This window comes from Solea senegalensis, unplaced genomic scaffold (genome assembly GCF_019176455.1).
Source record: "Solea senegalensis isolate Sse05_10M unplaced genomic scaffold, IFAPA_SoseM_1 scf7180000015796, whole genome shotgun sequence".
Lineage (NCBI taxonomy): Eukaryota > Metazoa > Chordata > Actinopteri > Pleuronectiformes > Soleidae > Solea > Solea senegalensis.
In genome coordinates, this window is record NW_025321455.1 from 50,176 (window position 1) to 70,354 (window position 20,179).

Genomic DNA, 20,179 nt, shown 5'->3' on the forward strand with positions numbered 1-20,179 from the left:
CAGTTCTGGTAGAAGCGCTCTCCCACTGCTGCCCCTGCTGGCTGAGTGTGGCTATGACAACAGAGAAGTAAAACTAAATATAAACACTTTCATATCTAAAGGTGCAGCTGGAAAAAAGAATCAAGAAGGAATGAAGTTAAAAAGTATAAAAGTATGAGAAAAAAGAGTTTATTTATGTACACAACATTTACATGATTTACACCAGAATTATGTTCAATTCTGAGTCAGAAGAATCAGGAGATATTAAATATTTAGACAAAGAATCACAATGAAGTGGTGGACGAATTCGCTGTTCGGGACTCCACCCACTCGCCACCACACAAGTGCCGGAGTCACATGACGTGGGCGACATGCCCGCCACCTGCACAGGAAGTCGTCTGGACCACGAGGACAGAGGACGCCTCCTGGTGGTCGGGCTGAGGGTCAACATTCTGAACAAAAACAACACGAAGAAGTAAAAACATATTCCTATGAGGTTCTCCTGTGGGGTTCTACTGTAAGGGTCTACTGTGAGGTTCTCCTGTAATTGTCTACTGTGAGGTTCTCCTGTAATTGTCTATTGTGAGGTTCTGTGAGGTTCTGTCTACTGTGAGGTTCTCCTGTAATTGTCTGTGAGGTTCTACTGTGAGGTTCTCCTGTAATTGTCTACTGTGAGGTTCTACAGTAAGAGTCTACTGTGAGGTTCTCCTGTAATTGTCTTCTGTGAGGTTCTACAGTAAGAGTCTACTGGGAGGTTCTACTGTAAGAGTCTGTGAGGTGAGTCTACTGAATTGTCTCTGTGAGGTTCTACAGTAAGAGTCTACTGGGAGGTTCTCCTGGTGAGGTTCTACAGCAAGAGTCTACTGTGAGGTTCTCCTGTAATTGTCTACTGTGATGTTCTACTGTAAGAGTCTACTGTGAGGTTCTGAGTCTACTGTGAGGTTCTCCTGTAATTGTCTGTGAGGTTCTACAGTAAGAGTCTACTGGGAGGTTCTCCTGTAATTGTCTCTGTGAGGTGAGTACTGGAGGTTCTGTACTGTGAGGTTCTACAGTAAGAGTCTACTGTTCTACTGTGAGGACTGTCTGAGGTTCTGTCTGGGAGGTTCTGTAAGAGTCTACTGTGAGGTTCTCCTGTAACTGTGAGGACTGTAGGAGTCTACTGTGTGAGGTTCTACTGTAGGAGTCTACTGTGTGAGGTTCTCCTGTGGGTCCACTGTGAGGTTCTCCTGTAATTGTCTACTGTGAGGTTCTACAGTAAGAGTCTACTGTGAGGTTCTTCTGAAAGGTTCTCCTGTACGTTGTACTGTGAGCTTCTACTTGTAAGGTTCTTCTTTAAAATTCTTCTGTAAGGTTCTGCTGTAAGACTCTTCAGTAAGGTTCTATTACATTCTACTGTAAGGTTCTTCTGTAAAGTTCTTCTGTAACATTGGACTGTGAGGTTCTACTGTAGGATTCTATTGTAACATTCTACTGTGAGGTTCTGTTTGTAACGTTCTGTTTGTCGTTTGTCAGAGTTCTGTTGTTTGTGTGTGCATGTGAAGCTCAACCACAACTGCGTCACTCATTAAAACGACCTTTGTGAACTCTTACTTGATTGAATCTTTTACAAAGGTCTTTAATCTCAAACATTTACGGTTCTATTTAGTCGTATGATGATCATTTGACCACCAACACAAGAGCGTCTTGGGAGCGCGAACATTGGTATTTTTGGTCTTCCAGAAGTATATACCCAATACTCTACTAAAGAGTTGGGGGTATTACTTTTACCTCCCTGATTGCTAACCGCCACCTCCTTCCAGCACACAATGGATTAAAGAGACTACGTCCTTTTTAAAACTAGAGAGAATTTGATATTCAAGAAAGGGAAACTTGAACAAATTCTACAATAAATGGCAACCGTTTATGGATTTTTTTGCGACAGTGTAATGTAATCGTCTATCACCCTCCACCCCCTTTTTTATTATTATTATTTCATCTCATCTATTATGTTGATGTGGTTGGTTTAGTCATGTGATCGTTGTTTGTGGTTGTTGGTGTATACAGACATTTAATGCCGACATCAATGTCTCTTGTATGTAAGTGCCTTTTGTTGCTCTTGTATACACACCAATAAAAACATGAAACAGAAAACTACCTTTGTGCAGTGATGTCGTCCTGACCCGACTCTCCTCCAGCGTCAAGAAGAAGCCACTTCCTGTCTGTCCAGGGTCAAAGGTCACAGCTTCACCTGACCCAACCTCACAGGTCATAATCATGATGGGCCCCCGTCCTGCCTTCAGGTGGATCTGAACACTGTCCTGGCGTCGGCACAAAACAATGTTATTATAATAATCATCACAATAATTCTGTTCTTTTTTCGTTAATACGATGTTTACAGACAGTTAAGACAACAGGAAACTGAAGCGTGTAAACCACTCACTCTCCCACACCAAAGACCAGAGAAAATCAGTGATTTTCAGGAGTTGTTGATCTACTGCTGCCTCTATCACTAAGTTCAAATCTCTTATTTTGTCACTTCAGTGTTTGAAATCCTTTGTTCAGATTGACCTCAGTGACACAAAGTGACCACACGAGGCAGCAGAGGACCAGCAGCTCCAGAAAATCACTGATTTTCTCTATGGACTTTGGTGTGGGAGAGTGAGTGTTTTACAAACTTCAGTTTCCTGTTGGAAAAGTCTGTCTCAGTGAGATAAAGACGCGAACACGCTGAGTTTCTGTCGATCACCTGAAGGCTGGAGGTGAGAATCTGATTGTCTGATTGTGAACATTTGAACGCCTCTGGTTTGGAAACAGTTACACGCCAGTGTGTGTGTGTGTGTGTGTGTGTGTGTGTGTACCTCTGTGGGAGCAGGAACCTCCAGTTTAGTTTCCTCTGGAGCTCTGATGATGACAAGCGTCTGTTCCTGCAGGACTCGGAGTTGACTGATATCGTGGTGAGTCACGTACGCTGACGTAGGGCAAAGTTAAGATTGTTCACATTTATAAAACTCCTCAACTACCATGTGATCCAGGTTTTAACCTCCGCCTGACCTTCGACCTCAGTGTGGGGGTGAAAGGATATGCAGAGCTGTCCACGTCGTCCGTCATGTCAAAGAGTTGCTGAGCGCAGCTTTTGATGAGACCGTCCAGCGTGTCCTCCACCTGCTTCAGCTTCTTCAGCTCTCTCTGGATCTTCTGCTCTCTGTTCTGAAGGAGGCTGGAGATCGGAACCTTCCCTCTGCAGGAGGGGGTCACAGTGGCAGGGAGTCAAAGAGGCGGGGAGTCACAGAAGCAGAAAGTCAAAGAGGCAGGGAGTCAAAGAGGCTCAGGAGTCAAAGAGGGAGTCACAGAAGCAGAAAGTCAAAGAGGCAGGGAGTCAAAGAGGCAGAGAGTCACAGAAGCAGAAAGTCAAAGAGGCAGGGGAGTCAAAGAGGCAGAGAGTCAAGAGGCAGGGAGTCAGGCAGGGAGACACAGAAGCAGAGAAAAGAGGCAGGGAGTCAAAGTGGCAGGGAGTCACAGAAGAGAGTCAAAGAAAGAGGAAAAGAGGAGTCACAGAAGCAGCAAAGAGGAGTCAAAGAAGCAGAGAGTCAAAAAGGCAGGGAGACACAGAAGCAGGGAGACACAGAAGCAGAGAGTCACAGAGGGAGTCAAAGTGGCAGGGGAGTCAAAGAGGCAGGGAGTCAAGAGGCGGGAAGCAGAAAGTCAAAGAGGCAGGGAGTCAAAGAGGCAGGGAGTCACAGAAGCAGAGAGTCAAAGAGGCAGGGAGTCAAGAGGCAGGAGTCAGAGTCACAGAAGCAGAGAGTCAAAAGGCAGGAGACACAGAAGCAGGGGAGACACAGAAGCAGAGAGTCACAGAGGCAGGGAGTCAAAGTGGCAGGGAGTCAAAGAGGCAGGGAGTCAAAGAGGCGGGAGTCACAGAAGCAGAAAGTCAAAGAGGCGGAGTCACAGAAGCAGGAGGGGACAGAAGCAGAGAGTAAAAGAGGCAAGGAATCAAAGATGGGGAGTCACAGAGGCAGGAGTCAGAAGCAGAAAGTCAAAGAGGCAGGAGTCAAGAAGCAGAGAGTCAGAGAGTCACAAAAGCAGAGAGTCAAAAGGCAGGGAGACACAGAAGCAGGGAGACACAGAAGCAGGAGAGGCAGGCAGGGAGTCAAAGAGGCAGAGAGTCAAAGAGGCAGAGAGTCACAGAGGCAGACAGTCAAAGAGGCAGGGACTCACAGAAGCAGAGAGTCACAGAGACAAGGAGTCAAAGAGGCAGGGAGTCAAAGAGGCAGAGAGTCAAAGAGGCAGGGAGTCACAGAGGCAGGGAGTCACAGAGACAAGGAGTCAAAGAGGCAGGGAGTCAAAGGCAGGGAGTCACAGAGGCAGTCACAGAGCAGAGAGTCACAGAGGCAGGGAGTCAAAGAGGCAGAAACACAGAGTCAGAGAGTCACAGAAGCAGGGAGTCAAAGAGGCAAGGAATCAAAGAGGCAGAGACACAGAGTCAGAGAGTCACAGAGGCAGGGAGTCACAGAGGCAGAGAGTCACAGAGGCAGAGACACAGAGTCAGAGATGTCTCTGAGGACATTGACTCACGTCCACTTGACCGTGTTGGACGCATCCCTCTGGAGCAGTTTGAAGCTGACCAGGATGTTGGTCAGGTCACTGACTCTCTGTTTACAGGTCTGAAGACTCTCAGCTGCATTCCAAACGTCCAGTGAACCATCAGGAGCGGTCTGCAGCATCTCCAGGAAACGCCGAGTCAGCGTCGTCCAAGACATGTCTGAGAGAGAGAGAGAGGGAGAGAGAGAGGGTTGTGTGTCTCTGTGACTCCGCCCCCCTTCTCCTTCACCACTCACCATATCTTGAATATCTGTCATCTGCAGTCGACTGTTTTTCCTGTGACTCCGCAGAACTGGAAAACCAGAAAATATCAGTAAAATGTCTTACAGAGGACACGTGATGACTGCAGACGAGAGAGAGTGCCCCCTGTTGCTGACTCAGCTAATATTTTAACAATATATTCACTACGTTATCTTTTTATTGTCAACTGAAGTTTGTAAACCACTCACTCTCCCACACCAAAGTCCACAGAGAAAATCAGCGATTGTAGCTGCTCCTCCTCTGCTGCCTCGTGTGGTCACTTTGTGTCACTGAGGTCAATCTGAATGTTGGATTTCAAACAGTGAAGAGACAAAATAAGAGCGAGTGGTTTACAGACGTCTGTCTCACAGTGAGGTAAAGACATGATCATGTGACGTAGATGTCGCAGCAGGAGGGGGCGCTCACAGCACTAACGATGAGTCAGTATCTCACCTGTTCTGAGCTGCTGGAGGATTCTCTGGACCTGCTCCAGAACCCTGGAGATCCAGAAAAAGACGTTCAGAGTCACTGTAAAGCTCTGTGTGTTCTGTTTGTGTTCTGTATTTTTCCACGACACAGTCCTGGCTCGACTCGGTTGGTTTTCCATGACCTCATAGCTCCGCCTCCTCTGTGTTGGCACACACAGGTACCAGGTTCTATCACTGATGGACGAGAGAACGTGCCGAGTCGCGCCAGGACTGTGTCGCTTCAGAAATGTAAAGACAGTGAACCAGTGTCAGACCTGCTGTGGATGATCTCCACCTTCATCATCATCTCCACAGCCTCCAGTGGTCCACTCCTCCTCCTCCTCCTCCTCCTCCTCCTCCGAGGTCTCAGCTCTCCAGGGACTCATGAGGCCCAGCGGGGCGTCCAGGTACGGGGGCATGATGGGAATGGCGTCTTTCTTGACCTTGTTGTTAGAGATGTCCTCTGGCAGGAAGTGGTCCTCACAGATGACGTGCTGCTCTGTCCCGTCGTGTTTGTCCAGCTCCCTCAGAGCCGCCAACCACACCTACACACATTCAGCACAACGTCAGCTGGTCCAGTCACATGACCGCAGGGCTCCTGATGCCGTGTTCTCCTGTGAGCCAACTCATATCGTGGTCTGAACCAGGGCGGGTCTTTGCCTCTGATTGGCTGTGGTACTGTTCACTGCTCTAACTTGTGTCTGTTTAAAAACTGCCAGCGACTTTTGTGGTGTTAGGAGATGCTGACGTGAAAAAAACCTTAAAAAAAACAAAGGTGCAGTCTTGAGTCTGGGACAGGCCCCGCCCTTTAAAAGGGACAGTTTAGGTTTTTGTATTCCTCTGTGTAATGCAGCTGCAAGATACATTCAAGGAACCGCGTTCATTTCAACATAACGCATGTTTCCTGCGTGGTCCACAAACCAAAGGCTTGCTGCTGCCACCTTGTGGTAGGAGATGCACCACAAAGTAGTGGTCATTAGGTCACAGCGGAATTATGTTTAAAATATAATCAATGCAAGGGTTGCAATCATTGTTCTACCAATCAATTACTTAATTAATCGTCAACTATTTTCATAATCAAGTGATCAGTTTGACTGTTTTTTTACTAATAATTAAAACTAGTTTCTTTCATTTTTCTGCTTCTTAAATGTGAATATTTTCTGACTTCTTTGCTCCATAAAACAAAGAAATCATTGAAACTGAATCGTTTTGTGGACAAAACAAGACATTTGAGGACATCCTCATTTCCAGGTATCTTTTAGAGCTGAAACAATTGATTCATCGATTATTTATCAATTACTAATCGACAACTATTTTGATAATCGATGAATCATTTCGAAGCTTTTTTCATTTCCCATGTATTGAACATACAGTATAGTTTATGTCAATATAATGTCAAACTAAACGTTAAATACATGAAACAAGTCATCGAGAAATTGAAAAAAACTTTTAGTGACTTTTTTAGTGAGTTGTATTAATATTTGCCCATTTATTAATAATAGTAATAATAACAATAATAACAATAATAATAATAATAATAATAGGACATTTTAAAACACTGGCAAATATCAGCAACTACTAAATGTGATCATTCGCAAAACATTGTCCAATCAATTTACAATCATCGTAAATAGTAACATAAAACAAAGCAACACGAGCGACGTCCACACCAAACCTCATAGAGAAAATCAGTGATTTTAGCTGCCGGGACACAGGAGCTGCTGGTCCTCTGCTGCCTCGTGTGGTCACTTTGTGTCACTGAGTTAAATCTAAATGAAATATTTCAAAGCCGAATTCATAAAAATAAGACGTTTGAACTTAGTGATGGAGGCAGCAGTGGATCAACAACTCCTGTGTGCTGTGACGTTAAATCACTGATTTTCTCTGTGGGGTTTGGTGAGGGAGAGTGTGTGCTTTACAGACTTCCGTTTCCTGTTGGTAAAGTCTGTCTAACAGTGAGATAAAGACGTGAAACGTGTTCTTAACACATCGCAGACTTAAACTGACGCAGATTTCATGACACAAGTCTTTTGTTAAATTATTAAAACGTGTGTTTTTGTCCCGGTGTCCCGCGGTGTCCCGCGGTGTCCCCGCCTCTCTCTCGTACCTTCACTGTCGCCGGGTCTTTGGGGAAGTTGAAAAACCTCTTCGGTGGTCGGTGTATGATCCGGTTCACCGGCCTGGTGCGGTTCGGACACGCAGAGACGATGCATTTAAACATGCTGACGTTCATTTTCTCGCGTTAATGACTCGTGTTTACAGCGTTCACCGGAGTTCACACCGGAAACACACGAGTCTTTGACCCGGATATACAGTGAAGGACGAAAAAAAAAAAAAACAACAACAACCCAGCAATGGTGCGCCATCTACCGGCCACAACATGGCAGCGGCGGAGGAAACGCAACATCTTAAAGTGGACATATTATACCCTATTTCCCCCATTAAAATAGTTCCCTGGTGTCCTAATGAACATGTCAGTGACATGCTTTGGTCAAAATACCATAAGGATGAAGCATCATAGCAGTTCAATAACCCTGCTAAACCCGCCCCTTTCAGAACACTCGGTTTTCGTGCATGGTCCCTTTATATGCAAATGAGACACAGGCAAAAAAACACTTACATACAGCGCCAGTTTAGGCAGCTCGCTGCTGGCAATCAGCAGTGGCGATCAGCGGTGCTGTCCCGATGTCTTTTTAACTGATTTTCACAGAGAGTGCAGCACCACTGATCCACCGCTGATCCCTGCATAAACAGCTGCTGTATGTGACTGTATCAGACTGAGTCTGTGCTCCGGTCATGGAGGACGTACTGAACAAATATGTTTAATTAGGACGTGTCAGAATGGTCAGTTATGACCTCTATGTGACCTTTTCTTAACAATGTGTGTGTTTGTACGTCGCTGACTAAATACGGCGACCGCTGGCCGCAGTCTGATGTGAAGTGGTGCGAACACACGAACACACATTTGCTGACTTTATCCGGCACATTAGCTTCAAAGTTCACGTTAAACTTTATTTTAACTTTATTTATAACAGAGTGTGAACAAAGACAGCAGGAGCGAGTACAAATGATCAGTGACACAGAGAAAACTGATTTTAAACACTTGTTAACTAAGTCTTTTGTTAAGTCTACGATATCTACGTCACATGATCACGTCTTTGTCACACACACAGGAGTTGTCTCCATCACTAAGTTCAGATTGACGTCAGTGACACAAAGTGACCACACGAGGCAGCAGAGGAGCAGCTGCTGCTGTGGGGTTTGGTGTGGGACATTCCTCCACACCTTAAACCTGCAAACTGACCCTATATGTATACATACGTACATGTATACATATGTATACATGTACGTATGTATACATGCGTGTACATAGCGTGTTCCTTTGTGTTTATTCTGTACATATTTCTCTTATTTCTATTTCTTTATTGGCAGAAAAACAGAGCTGAGAGAAACACACTTCCGTTCGCATTTGCTGTTTAATGTGGAAATGACAACAACGCGTCTTGAATCTGGTCCACTAGATGGTGCCAGATACTCGTCTAATAGACTGTCAACATGTCCTCAATCAGCAGAGATTAGAGAGGACGTCCACAGAAATGTCCTCACAATATCGATCATTCTTTAATATTTCAAGTCATTTTTCCTGCATTTTTTTTAGATTAGTTAATGTGAACAGGTGAACAGCCTGATGTCTGTAATCTAAGATTACACAGAAACTGTGTGTGTGTGTGTGTAAATTTAAGACATTTTAATCCTTAGATTGAAACCTTTAGAGAAGATACAACATGAAGTTGTTACATGAGTTTATTGTTATTATTTATCCTCAAGTCACGGTAAAATAACATTGTCATAGATTTACGTTTGAATCGCATTTGAATCGCGATCACAAAGGGAAAGTATCATAAGCCACGCCCCCTCTATGTCAGCAGGTGGGACAAGGACGAAAACGAAATATAAAAGTTAATGCGAAGTTTTATCAAGTTATTGATTTCTTTAATGGGCGGAGCATCATGACTGACAGCTGGCCACAGGACGTGTAGAGACATCAGCCATCTTGAGTCACAGTCCCTGGTGGAGGATTGAGCTCCGCCCACCGCCTGAAAAAGACGAACTGATTGGATATATTTACATAAACACAGTCCAGAGTGGCATCAGAGCAGCAGGTGGACGGGAGCATCCACCTGTCCACGTCCTGTCCTCCTGTCTCTCAGGTCAGTTTTCTGAGTGTGTGACGGCTCCTCTTCTCCCAGAATGCACCTCTGCGTCTCTGCAGTCGCATTTCTGTCGTCTGCTTCACTGCCAAGTTTTCTCCTCTGACAAAAAACACACCGAGAATTATTATATGTTCACGTGTTTGTTCTTCTGTCTTCATATGTGTGTGTTCACGTGTGTTCTTCTGTGTTCATGTGTGTGTTCATGTGTGTTCTTCTGTATTCATGTGTGTGTTCTTCTTGTGTTTGTTTGTTCTTCTGTCTTCATATGTGTGTCATGTGTGTTCTGTGTTCCGTGTTTGTTCTTCTGTCTTCATATGTGTGTGTTCATGTGTGTTCTTCTGTGTTCACGTGTGTGTTCTTCTGTGTTCCGTGTTTGTTCTTCTGTGTTCATGTGTTTGTTCTTCTGTGTTCCGTGTGTGTTCTTCTGTGAGTTCAGGTGTGTGTTCACATGTGTTCTTCTGTGTTCATGTGTTCTTCTGTGTTCATGTGTGTGTTCTTCTGTGTTCCGTGTGTGTTCTTCTGTGTTCACATGTTTGTTCCGTGTGTGTTCTTCTGTGTTCATGTGAGTTCAGGTGTGTGTTCACGTGTGTGTTCTTCTGTGTTCACGTGTTTGTTCTTCTGTGTTCATGTGTGTGTTCTTCTGTGTTCATGTGTGTTCTTCTGTGTTCATGTGTTCATGTGTTTGTTCTTCTGTGTTCATGTGTGTGTGTTCTGTGTTCACATGTGTGTTCTTCTGTGTTCATGTGTTTGTTCTTCTGTGTTCACATGTGTTCTTCTGTGTTCACGCTGTTCTTCTGTGTTCATGTGTTTGTTCTTCTGTGTTCACAAGTTTGTTCTTCTGTGTTCACATGTGTGTTCTTCTGTGTTCATGTGTTTGTTCTTCTGTGTTCACATGTGTTCTTCTGTGTTCATGTTCTTCTGTGTTCATGTGTGTTCTTCTGTGTTCATGTGTGTGTTCTTCTGTGTCCATGTGTTTGTTCTTCTGTGTTCATGTGTGTTCGTGTTCGTGTTTGTTCTTCTGTGTTGTGTTTGTTCTGTGTTCTTGTTCTTCTGTGTGTATGTTTGTTCTTTGTGTGTTCTTCTGTGTTCACAAGTTTGTTCTTCTGTGTTCATGTGTGTGTTTTTCTGTGTTCATGTGTTTGTTCTTCTGTGTTCACTAGTGTGTTCACGTGTTCTTCTGTGTTCACGTGTGTTTTCACGTGTGTGTTCTTCTGTGTCCATGTGTTTGCTCTTCTGTGTTCATGTGTTTGTTCTTCTGTTTGTGTTCACGTGTTTGTTCTTCTGTGTTCACGTGTGTTTTCACGTGTGTTCTTCTTTGTCCATGTGTTTGCTCTTCTGTGTTCATGTGTGTTCTTCTGTGTTCCGTGTTCTTCTGTGTTCACGCGTGTTCCTCTGTGTCCATGTGTTTGCTCTTCTGTGTTCATGTGTGTGTTCTTCTGTGTTCATGTGTGTGTTCTTCTGTGTTCATGTGTTTGTTCTTCTGTGTTCACTAGTGTTTCATGTGTTTGTTCTCCTGTGTTCACGTGTGTTCTTCTGTGTTCAAGTTTGTTCTTCTGTGTTCACTAGTGTGTTCACATGTTTGTTCTTCTGTGTTCACGTGTGTGTTCTTCTGTGTTCACAAGTTTGTTCTTCTGTGTTCATGTGTGTGTTTTTCTGTGTTCATGTGTTTGTTCTTCTGTGTTCACTAGTGTGTTCACGTGTTTGTTCTTCTGTGTTCACGTGTGTTTTCACGTGTGGGTTCTTCTGTGTTCACAAGTTTGTTCTTCTGTGTTCACGTGTTTGTTCTTCTGTGTTCATGTGTGTGTTCTTTGTGTATTCTTCTGTGTGTGTTTGTGTTCTTACTGCATTAGCGTGTGGACTGAGCAGAATCTCACACACTCGTGGTCCCGTGTGTTCGCACAGAGGCAGCGCTCCAGTTCCCTCCTGAATCTCACTGATCCAAATCCGTACGGAACCACGTGACTGGAAGAACCAGACGTCAGCGGTTACACATCTTTTCGCTCACAGCTGACGTCTCACACAAATCCTGGCATAGGATTCCAAGATGGCTGCCACTCATACCAGCGACACTGACCTGGTAACAGTTTGAACTACTAACAACTAAGCTAAGTTAGCTGCTAACTGTTAGCTGTTGTACCTCTTCAGTGTTAATTCTAATCTCTTGTTTATCAGTCATGGTGAGCACATGAGTATTGTACATGAATGGTCACATGACAAACGTGTGGACGCTGCTCATGTTTATGTTTGTTAAGAGCAGAGTCACATGACGCCTCTCTGTCCTCTCAGGTGGACTCCAGCTGTGGATGCAGTGTCTTAATGAGACCACAGAGAAAAGTGTCTGCAGATGTACGTGGACGCTGAGACGCTGCGTACAGAACATCTGGCTTCCATCATGATGATGATGATGGTGAAGCCTCCGCGACCCTCGGGTTATTTATTTCCCTCCCTGCTCTCCTGTTGCCTTCACTGACTCACTGGAGACAAAGCAAAGGAGACAGATGAGTGTGGAGACAGTGAGACAGGACAGGTGTTGTCCCTCTGGAGTCTCGTCTCTTCCTTTCATTGATTTATATGACATGATGAATTATGGCTCCACCTCAATCCTTAATCTTTAATCCTGTCCAAATCCTTTACTTAACCTCTGGAAAAGAATTCTGGAAAATTCTACGTGAGAGAAAAGACGATGCTGAGGTGAAGAGTTGAATTCCATAAAACATGAAGGACGTTTGTCAAGGTCAATTTTGACATGCTCTCCCTGTGGGGTTAACCATCCTGTCATCATGTGAACTTTGACCTTTAAAGTGAAGATAATATCGTGTATGAAGTTATTTTTTAACGTCACGTTTGACTTTTATTTGCGTCGTCATCTCCACAGCAACACAGAGCTACAGGTTGAAGACCCCCTGACCTCAACCCTGACCAAAAGTCTGTTTACTCATCATTACTCGTCAACTTTTGTCACGTGACACAATCGTTTCTAAAACATTATTAAATATAACCCAAAAAAACTGGTGAACTTTGAACTGTAGAGGGCAGCATTCCTCATCTCACTGCAGGAAGTCATTATTAGAAGAAAAAGTCATGAATTCCTGCTTAGAGTTCCCAAATCTTTCCAAATGGAGTGAAGTAGGATTGCGGTGGTTCAGTGGGTTGAGCCGGACGTGGCCCACAGGGTTCAGTGGTTACACTTAATCACCGTGGGCAACAGCAGCACCGTTAAAGCGTCTTTACGATGAAGGCAGGAAGTTCACCACACGGCTATGTTTAGACTGAACTCATCATCACTGGAAGCTATTTCAGTTTCACTAATCACGTCCCAAACTTTAGTCTGACAGTGAAGAGTTAACTTGACGACTCGTGTGACATGGCACGGTTTGGTCTGGTTTTCCATCACTATAGCTCCTCCTCTGTGTGGGCGGAGTCATCATATCACGGCTGCGTGAAACTGTGGTGTGTGTGTTTTTTTTTTAATGCGACACAAACGTCTGACTTGTAAAGAGGTTGTTTTGGGTGAAAGTGAATCATTAGAGTCAGTAGATTCTAAACATCGCAATAATATCGAATATAATGAATGACCAGATTATTCCATCAATGCATTTTTTTCTTCCCTGATGACATGGGCATATTCCAAGATGACAATGACAGGATTCATCAGGCTCAAGTTGTGAAAGAGTGGTTCAGGGAGCATGAGACATCATTTTCACCACAGAGTCCAGACCTTAACCCCTTTGAGAATCTTTGGGATGTGCTGGAGAAGGCTTTGCTCAGTGGCCTGTCTCTCCCATCATCAATACAAGATCTTGGTGAAAAATCAATGCAACACTGGACGGAAATAAATCTTGTACATTACAGTAGCTTATGGAAACAATGCCACAGTGAATGAGTGAGTAATCAAAGCTAAAGGCGCTCCAACCATGTGACCCTTTTTTTAGGTGGCAACTCCTTTTTTTGGCCAGGCAGTGTAAATATTGCAATAATATCGTAGCATGACTAAAATATCGTGACTTAAATAAAGAAAAAAATGGATTTTAAAATTGTTTTTCTGCAAATCTGAAGACAAACTGAGACATGAGATATCACGCCCTTCAGCACAGAGAAAATCCTCCAGTAACATGTGGACAACAGAAGGACAGGATTGGACGAGTTTGTTCAAATGCTAAAATGTCTTTCCAAAATGGCTGACTTCTGGGTGGGGGCGGAGCTAAAAAGAGTTAAAGGTGACATCGTATGCTTGTATGACACATACATGTTAGTTATGGAGGTCTACTTACATATATTAAATTGTTTTCATGGTCACATATATGTTAGTTATGGAGGTCTACTTACATATATTAACTTGTTTTCATGGTCACATACATATGTTAGTTACGGTCTACTTACATATATTGACTTGTTTTCATGGTCACATATATGTTAGTTATGGAGGTCTACTTACATATATTAACTTGTTTTCATGGTCACATATATGTTAGTTATGGAGGTCTACTTACATATATTAACTTGTTTTCATGGTCACATATATGTTAGTTATGGTCTACTTACATATATTAACTTGTTTTCATGGTCACATATATGTTAGTTATGGAGGTCTACTTACATATATGTTAGTTATGGAGGTCTACTTACATATATTAACTTGTTTTCATGGTCACAAATATATGTTAGTTATGGAGGTCTACTTACATATATTAACTTGTTTTCATGGTCACATATATGTTAGTTATGGAGGTCTACTTACATATATTAACTTGTTTTCATGGTCACATATATGTTAGTTATGGAGGTCTACTTACATATATTAACTTGTTTTCATGGTCACATATATATTAGTTATGGAGGTCTACTTACATATATTAACTTGTTTTCATGGTCACATATATGTTAGTTATGGAGGTCTACTTACATATAGTAACTTGTTTTCATGGTCACATATATATGTTAGTTATGAGGTCTACTTACATATATTAACTTGTTTTCATGGTCACATATATGTTAGTTATGGAGGTCTACTTACATATATTAACTTGTTTTCATGGTCACATATATGTTAGTTATGGAGGTCTACTTACATATATTAACTTGTTTTCATGGTCACATACATATGTTAGTTACGGTCTACTTACATATATTACTTGTTTTCATGGTCACATATATGTTAGTTATGAGGTCTACTTACATATATTAACTTGTTTTCATGGTCACATATATGTTAGTTATGGAGGTCTACTTACATATATTAACTTGTTTTCATGGCCACACATATATGTTAGTTATGGAGGTCTACTTACATATATTAACTTGTTTTCATGGTTAAAAACCTCCTAATCGCTGCAAACGAGCCGAACAAAATATCTCCTCACTGACACTCTTGTCAGCCGTGCTGTTTCAGACCAAAACCACACCCCCAGAACGTGGACTGTGTTGTGATTGGCCAGCCAACGAGAGCTTTCCTACTGTCCTGTGATTGGCCAGGTACCTGGAAGTGACGTAATAGATAGGCCAGCTCTCAGATACACAGCTCCCCCTCTGGCACGGTGGATGCTCTGCATCTCAGCAGCTACAACGAGAGTAGTTCTTCTTCTGCGGTTGAATGTACGCAACCGGATGTGCCCGGACTAGTGCCCGCACCAGGAGGCGCTACGGTGGTGAGAGGAGTGGTGAAGTATACTGATGACATCATCAACATACGGAAGTGCCGATCTGCTTCGCAGAGCCCAGGAAAACAATAAAACCCTATTTTCTCAGCAGTGGTTGAACTGTTTGTTCTGAAACTTTAGAGTTTCATAAACGAGGTAATGACGCAGATACACACACAAACGCAGCGTTAATTGGAGCTTCCGGTCTATGTCGCCTTTAAAAAACAATGAGAGCAATAAGTGTGTTTGTAAGCATGTGTCTGACTGTGGGGGGCGATGTAGAACTCACCCCGGCGTGTCCACCCACACGATGCCGATGTGGCAGAAAAAAATGCACTCCTTGTCTTTCTGGTTCTCACACGAGCAGCGCTTCTCTCGCCGGTGGGCCTCTTGGACGAGCTGCACCAGGGGGCCCTCGTCCACAGTGAAGCCTGTCATGGAAACAGAGGAAGCTGGGAAAAAAAACAGGAGGAAGAGGAGACGTTTGTGTCTGAAGTAATAATGTGAATCATCAGGGGGTGGAGCTAAGTTCAGGTGTCAGTGAGCAGATTTAACTGTGAACAATCATCTGTCTCAGCTTTATCCTCCACATGAGGGCCACAAGGGGCGCTGTGCCAATCTCAGCTGACATAGGGCCAAAGACGGGGTCACACCGTGGACAGGTCAACCGTCCACTCTCACACCTGCGGTCACTTTACAGTGTCCACTTGTTTTTTGGACTGTGGGAGAACCTTGGGAACCCGGGGAACCCGAGGAGAATCCCAGGAGAACCCAGAGAAAATCCACACACACAAAAACCATTTAACGATGATTCCACTTGTTAAAGAAATAATTTTATCCACTGAGCAAAGAACTTTTGTCATAAAATCCAAGCTATCTACGCCACATGATCACGTCTTTATCTCACTGGTAAGCAGAAGTTCCCACACCAAAGTCCACAGGAGCCGCTGGTTCTCTGCTGCCTTGTGTGGTCATTTTGTGTCCACATCATCGACGACTCAGCGAGACGTTTGAGGACAGGAACGAGACATTTGAGGACAGGAGTGAGACGTTTGAGGACAGGAACTAAACGTTTGAGGACAGGAACTAAACGTTTTCAGTCAAGAACGAGACGTTAGAGGACAAGAACGAGACGTTAGAGGACAGGGGTGAGACGTTTGAGGAAAGGAATGAGACATTTGAGGACAGGAACGAAACATTTGAGGACAGGAACGAGATGTTTGAGGGAGACGTTTAGAGACAAGACTTTTGAGGACAGGAATATTGATCAGGATTGACAAACACTGATCAGTATTTTATTTTGAAATAATCCACAGATGAATGAATTTTAAACAGAATAAACTTGTGTAAATGTCAGTTAAGTCACTTCCTGTCTTGGACACGCCCATAACACCACAATGTGGGAAAACAAAAAATCACAAAAGTGAGTGTGAGTGAGTGAGTGATTTACCTTCACACTGATGAAACAACATTAGCAACGCAGCTACGACACAAACATGAGTCCATCCCATAATCACAGCAGTCGTTAACAACCACAACGATGTTTACAACAACAAGAGAAAATAAAAAAAAGATCCTCAAGAAACTCAATGTTCCAGAAGAAGAAAAGGCTCCTGAAGGTCACATGTGATGTGTTCAGGTCACAGGAGCTGAAGACACTGAGGAGGAGGAGGAGGAGGAGGAGGAGGAGGAGGAGGAGTCTCTGCCTCTCTCTCTCTCACAAACAGAAAAATAAACACCTTTTTTTTTGTCATCTTCATCTGCACAAAACCATGATAAATACTGCAGTACATATGTCAGGCCTGTGTGTGGCGCTGTAGTACTGCTACACACAAATTGGAGAGGAAGAAGAATATTGTTTACATTTGTTGTTTTCTTTATTTCATTGTGAGACAGATAACTGACCACACACACACACACACACACACGTTGGACATTCATGACTTGAGGGGACATTGCATTGACTTACATTCATTTCCTGGAGACTTACTCTAACCTTAACCACAATTACTACTGGCCTAATCCTAATTCTAACCTCAACCTAACCTTAAAACATATCTTCACTTAAAATATAGTCATTTACGTTGTGGGGACTTGTTTTTTTGTCCCCACAAGGAAGACAAGTCCCCATAATGTGACTGTGTAAACAGTTTTAGGTCCCCACAACATTAGTTAATACACACACACACACTGCTGCCTCCATCACTAAATTCAAACGTATTATTTTGTCACTTCAGTGTTCAGATTGACGTCAGTGACACAAACTGACCACACGAGGCAGCAGAGGACCAGCAGCTCCTATGATTTTCTCTGTGGACTTTGGTGTGGAACAGTGTGTGTGTGTGTGTGTGTGTGTGTGTGTGTGTGTGTGTGTGTGGGGGGGAGAGTGAGTGGTTTAGAAATAGCTGTCGTCGTCTCTTTTTGAGATCATCTGGAACAAAGTCAAAGTGGTTTCCTGTGGAGGTGGCGTTGTGTTCCGTCGCGTTCCGTCGCGTTCCGTCGCGTTCCTGTTGGCTCTTCTGATCTTTTCTGGTCCTGGTTTAGAGGGAAACAGTCTGAGTGAGGGGAGACCACTGCGGTCCACATTAACGAGGACAATCCAATCACGTGGGACACAGACACACAACACGCAGCAGCTGCTCTTCTCCGGGTTTCCCCGAAAAACACTGGAGCGGATCTTGTGAAACGGATCTGGAGGAAGTGAACGTCACAGCGTGGAACATACTTTCACTCATTTAAGACTTATAAGAACATATTTAACACAACTTAGTTTATCTTTCTTTAAATCAAATTAGATGTAAGTCTAGGTATGAAAATATTAATCCATTCATCCAAATGAATCTACAATTATCAGTTCATCCTTTTGTTTTTGAACAAAAACAACTTTTCAGCTTCTTAAATATTAAAAGGTTCATGTTGTCAAAACAAAAGTCACTTATTTTTGAGACTTCTTTCAAACACCTGACGATAGTTAGCTTAGCATTAGCTCCCAGGCGAGTAATTAACTTAGCATAGGTTCCCCACCTGTGTGTGTGTTCTGTCTTGTCACAGCTTCATTTTTCTTCTTTTTTCACCCTTGAGCCTGAAATCATGTGTTCACTCCAGTCAGAAGCACTTCAGACTGTTTGTCTGAAGTTGTCTGTGTGAGAGAGTGAATGTGCGTGTACCACAGGAAAATCCCCCAGCAGTTTAGTTCTATAGCAGCAGAACTAAGAGATGGTTTAGGTTTCCCTGAACCAGCTCTAACTATAAGCTTTATCAAAAAGGAAAGTTTTAAGTTTAACTTTAAATACAGAGAGAGGCTCCGCCTCCCGAACTGTCATTGGAAGCTGGTTCCACAGGAGAGGAGGAGCCTGGTAACTGAAGGCTCTGCCTCCCATTCTACTCTTACAGACTCTGGGAACCACAAGTAAACCTGTATTTTGTGACCTAAGTGGTCTATTAGGGTGATAAGGTAAGACTAGGTCTTTCAGGTATGAAGGGGTGTGACCATTAAGTGCTTTGTACGTGAGGAGGAGGATTTTAAATTGAATTCTAAACTGTGGGTGGAGCCAGTGTAGAGAAGCTAACACTGGAGTTATATGGTCTCTCTTTCTAGTTCCTGTCAGAACTCGTGCTGCAGCATTTTGAATGAACTGAAGGGTTCTAACAGACTTGTTAGAACATCCTGATAATAAGGAGTTACAGTAATCTAATCTAGATGTAACAAAAGCATGAACTAGTTTTTGAGCGTCCTGTAAAGACAGAATGTTTCTAATGTTCATAATGTTCCGCAGGTGGAAGAAGGCTGTTCTGGAAATGAGTTTTATGTGTGAATCAAAAGACATTTCCTGGTCAAAAGTAACTCCAAGGTTCCTCACAGTGGAACTGGAAGCCAAGGTGATGTCATCTAAAGTGACAATGTGATCAGAAAGTTTTTCTCTGAGGTGTTTAGGGCCGAGTATAAAAGTTTAAAAGTAGAAAGTTACAGGTCATCCAGGACTTAATGTCTCTGAGACATTCCTGGAGTTGAACAACCTGATTTATTTCATCCGGCCTCATTGATAAATATAGCTGTGTGTCATCTGCATAACAATGAAAGTGTATGTTGTGCTTCCTAATAATGTTCCCTAGAGGAAGCATATATAAGGTAAAAAGTATAGGCCCAAGCACTGAGCCTTGTGGAACTCCACAATTAACTTGTGTTTGTAGTGAGGCTTTATCATTAACATGAACAAACTGGAATCTATCAGATAGTATGATTTAAACCAGCAGAGGGCAGCACCTGTGATACCAAGAGTCTGCTCCAATCTCTGCAGTAGAATATCATGATCAATGGTGTCAAATGCAGCACTAAGATCTAACAGGACAAGTAAAGAAACTAGACCATTATCTGAGTTACTAACTTTAACTAGTGCTGTTTCTGTGCTATGGTTTAATCTAAAACCTGACTGAAAATCTTCAAACAGGCCATTAATGCGCAAATATTCACATCATTGATTAGCAACAGCCTTTTCTAAGATTTTAGAGACAAAGGGAAGATTAGATATAGGTCGGTAATTAGCTAAAATATCTGGGTCAAGGGTCGCTTTTTTTAGAAGGGGTTTAATAACTGCTATTTTAAACGTTTGGGGCACATATCCAGTTAATAAGGATAGATTAATTTGAGTTAATATAGAGTTAAACCATGGTGCTCATCTCATCTGATTCACCACTTTCTTTTTCAGAGGGGCAACACGATCTAATGTAGTACGCAGTGAGGCTGCTGTACTATCAACAAGGTTATCTATGAGGGCGGGAGTAAAATCACAAAAGGTACCTTCAGATGTACTGACATATGGCACCGAGTTAAATAAAGGTTGCACTGTCTCTTTGAATGTATTCATATTATTATCAGACAGTATTTCTTATTTATGTTATTGTAGTTCATTATTGAACAGTTAAATGTGAGTAAATAATGATCAGTAAGGAGAGGGTTTTGAGGAACTATGTTTAAGTTATCAATATCAATACCATAAGTTAAAACAAGGTCGAGGGTGTGATTAAGGCAATGAGTTGGTTTATTAACGTGTTGAATAAAACCTAT

General features: G+C 43.0%; 2 protein-coding genes across 2 annotated transcripts; both read right to left on the reverse strand.

Moving 5' to 3' along the window:
- Positions 1–152: 152 nt before the first annotated feature.
- Positions 153–7,572, reverse strand: e2f6 (E2F transcription factor 6). The gene is made up of 9 exons (XM_044017769.1): positions 7,372–7,572; positions 5,540–5,809; positions 5,251–5,294; positions 4,794–4,849; positions 4,531–4,717; positions 3,041–3,196; positions 2,817–2,931; positions 2,114–2,276; positions 153–431 (listed from the first exon to the last, which is right to left on the reverse strand). Exons 1-9 carry the CDS (start codon positions 7,495–7,497, stop codon positions 424–426), a joined length of 1,125 nt encoding a protein of 374 aa, XP_043873704.1. The 5' UTR covers positions 7,498–7,572; the 3' UTR covers positions 153–423.
- A 1,179-nt stretch (positions 7,573–8,751) lies between these two features.
- Positions 8,752–16,691, reverse strand: si:ch211-202p1.5 (uncharacterized protein LOC103909337 homolog). Its single transcript, XM_044017768.1, has 4 exons — positions 16,565–16,691; positions 15,404–15,566; positions 11,321–11,440; positions 8,752–9,577 (listed from the first exon to the last, which is right to left on the reverse strand). Exons 1-4 carry the CDS (start codon positions 16,623–16,625, stop codon positions 9,472–9,474), a joined length of 450 nt encoding a protein of 149 aa, XP_043873703.1. The 5' UTR covers positions 16,626–16,691; the 3' UTR covers positions 8,752–9,471.
- Positions 16,692–20,179: the final 3,488 nt, after the last annotated feature.

Excerpts from the sequence above, each read along its gene's own strand:
- e2f6 (XM_044017769.1), bottom strand. The coding sequence starts at position 7,497 with ATGAACGTCAGCATGTTTAAATGCATCGTCTCTGCGTGTCCGAACCGC. Across the intron at positions 5,810-7,371 it reads AAGACCCGGCGACAGTGAAG|GTGTGGTTGGCGGCTCTGAG; the intron begins GTACGAGAGAGA and ends GAATGTGTGTAG. Across the intron at positions 5,295-5,539 it reads GTGGAGATCATCCACAGCAG|GGTTCTGGAGCAGGTCCAGA; the intron begins GTCTGACACTGG and ends CTGGATCTCCAG.
- si:ch211-202p1.5 (XM_044017768.1), bottom strand. The coding sequence starts at position 16,625 with ATGGGATGGACTCATGTTTGTGTCGTAGCTGCGTTGCTAATGTTGTTT. Across the intron at positions 11,441-15,403 it reads GTGTGGGTGGACACGCCGGG|TCACGTGGTTCCGTACGGAT; the intron begins GTGAGTTCTACA and ends TGGTTCTTCCAG. Across the intron at positions 9,578-11,320 it reads TCAGTCCACACGCTAATGCA|AGGAGAAAACTTGGCAGTGA; the intron begins GTAAGAACACAA and ends GTTTTTTGTCAG.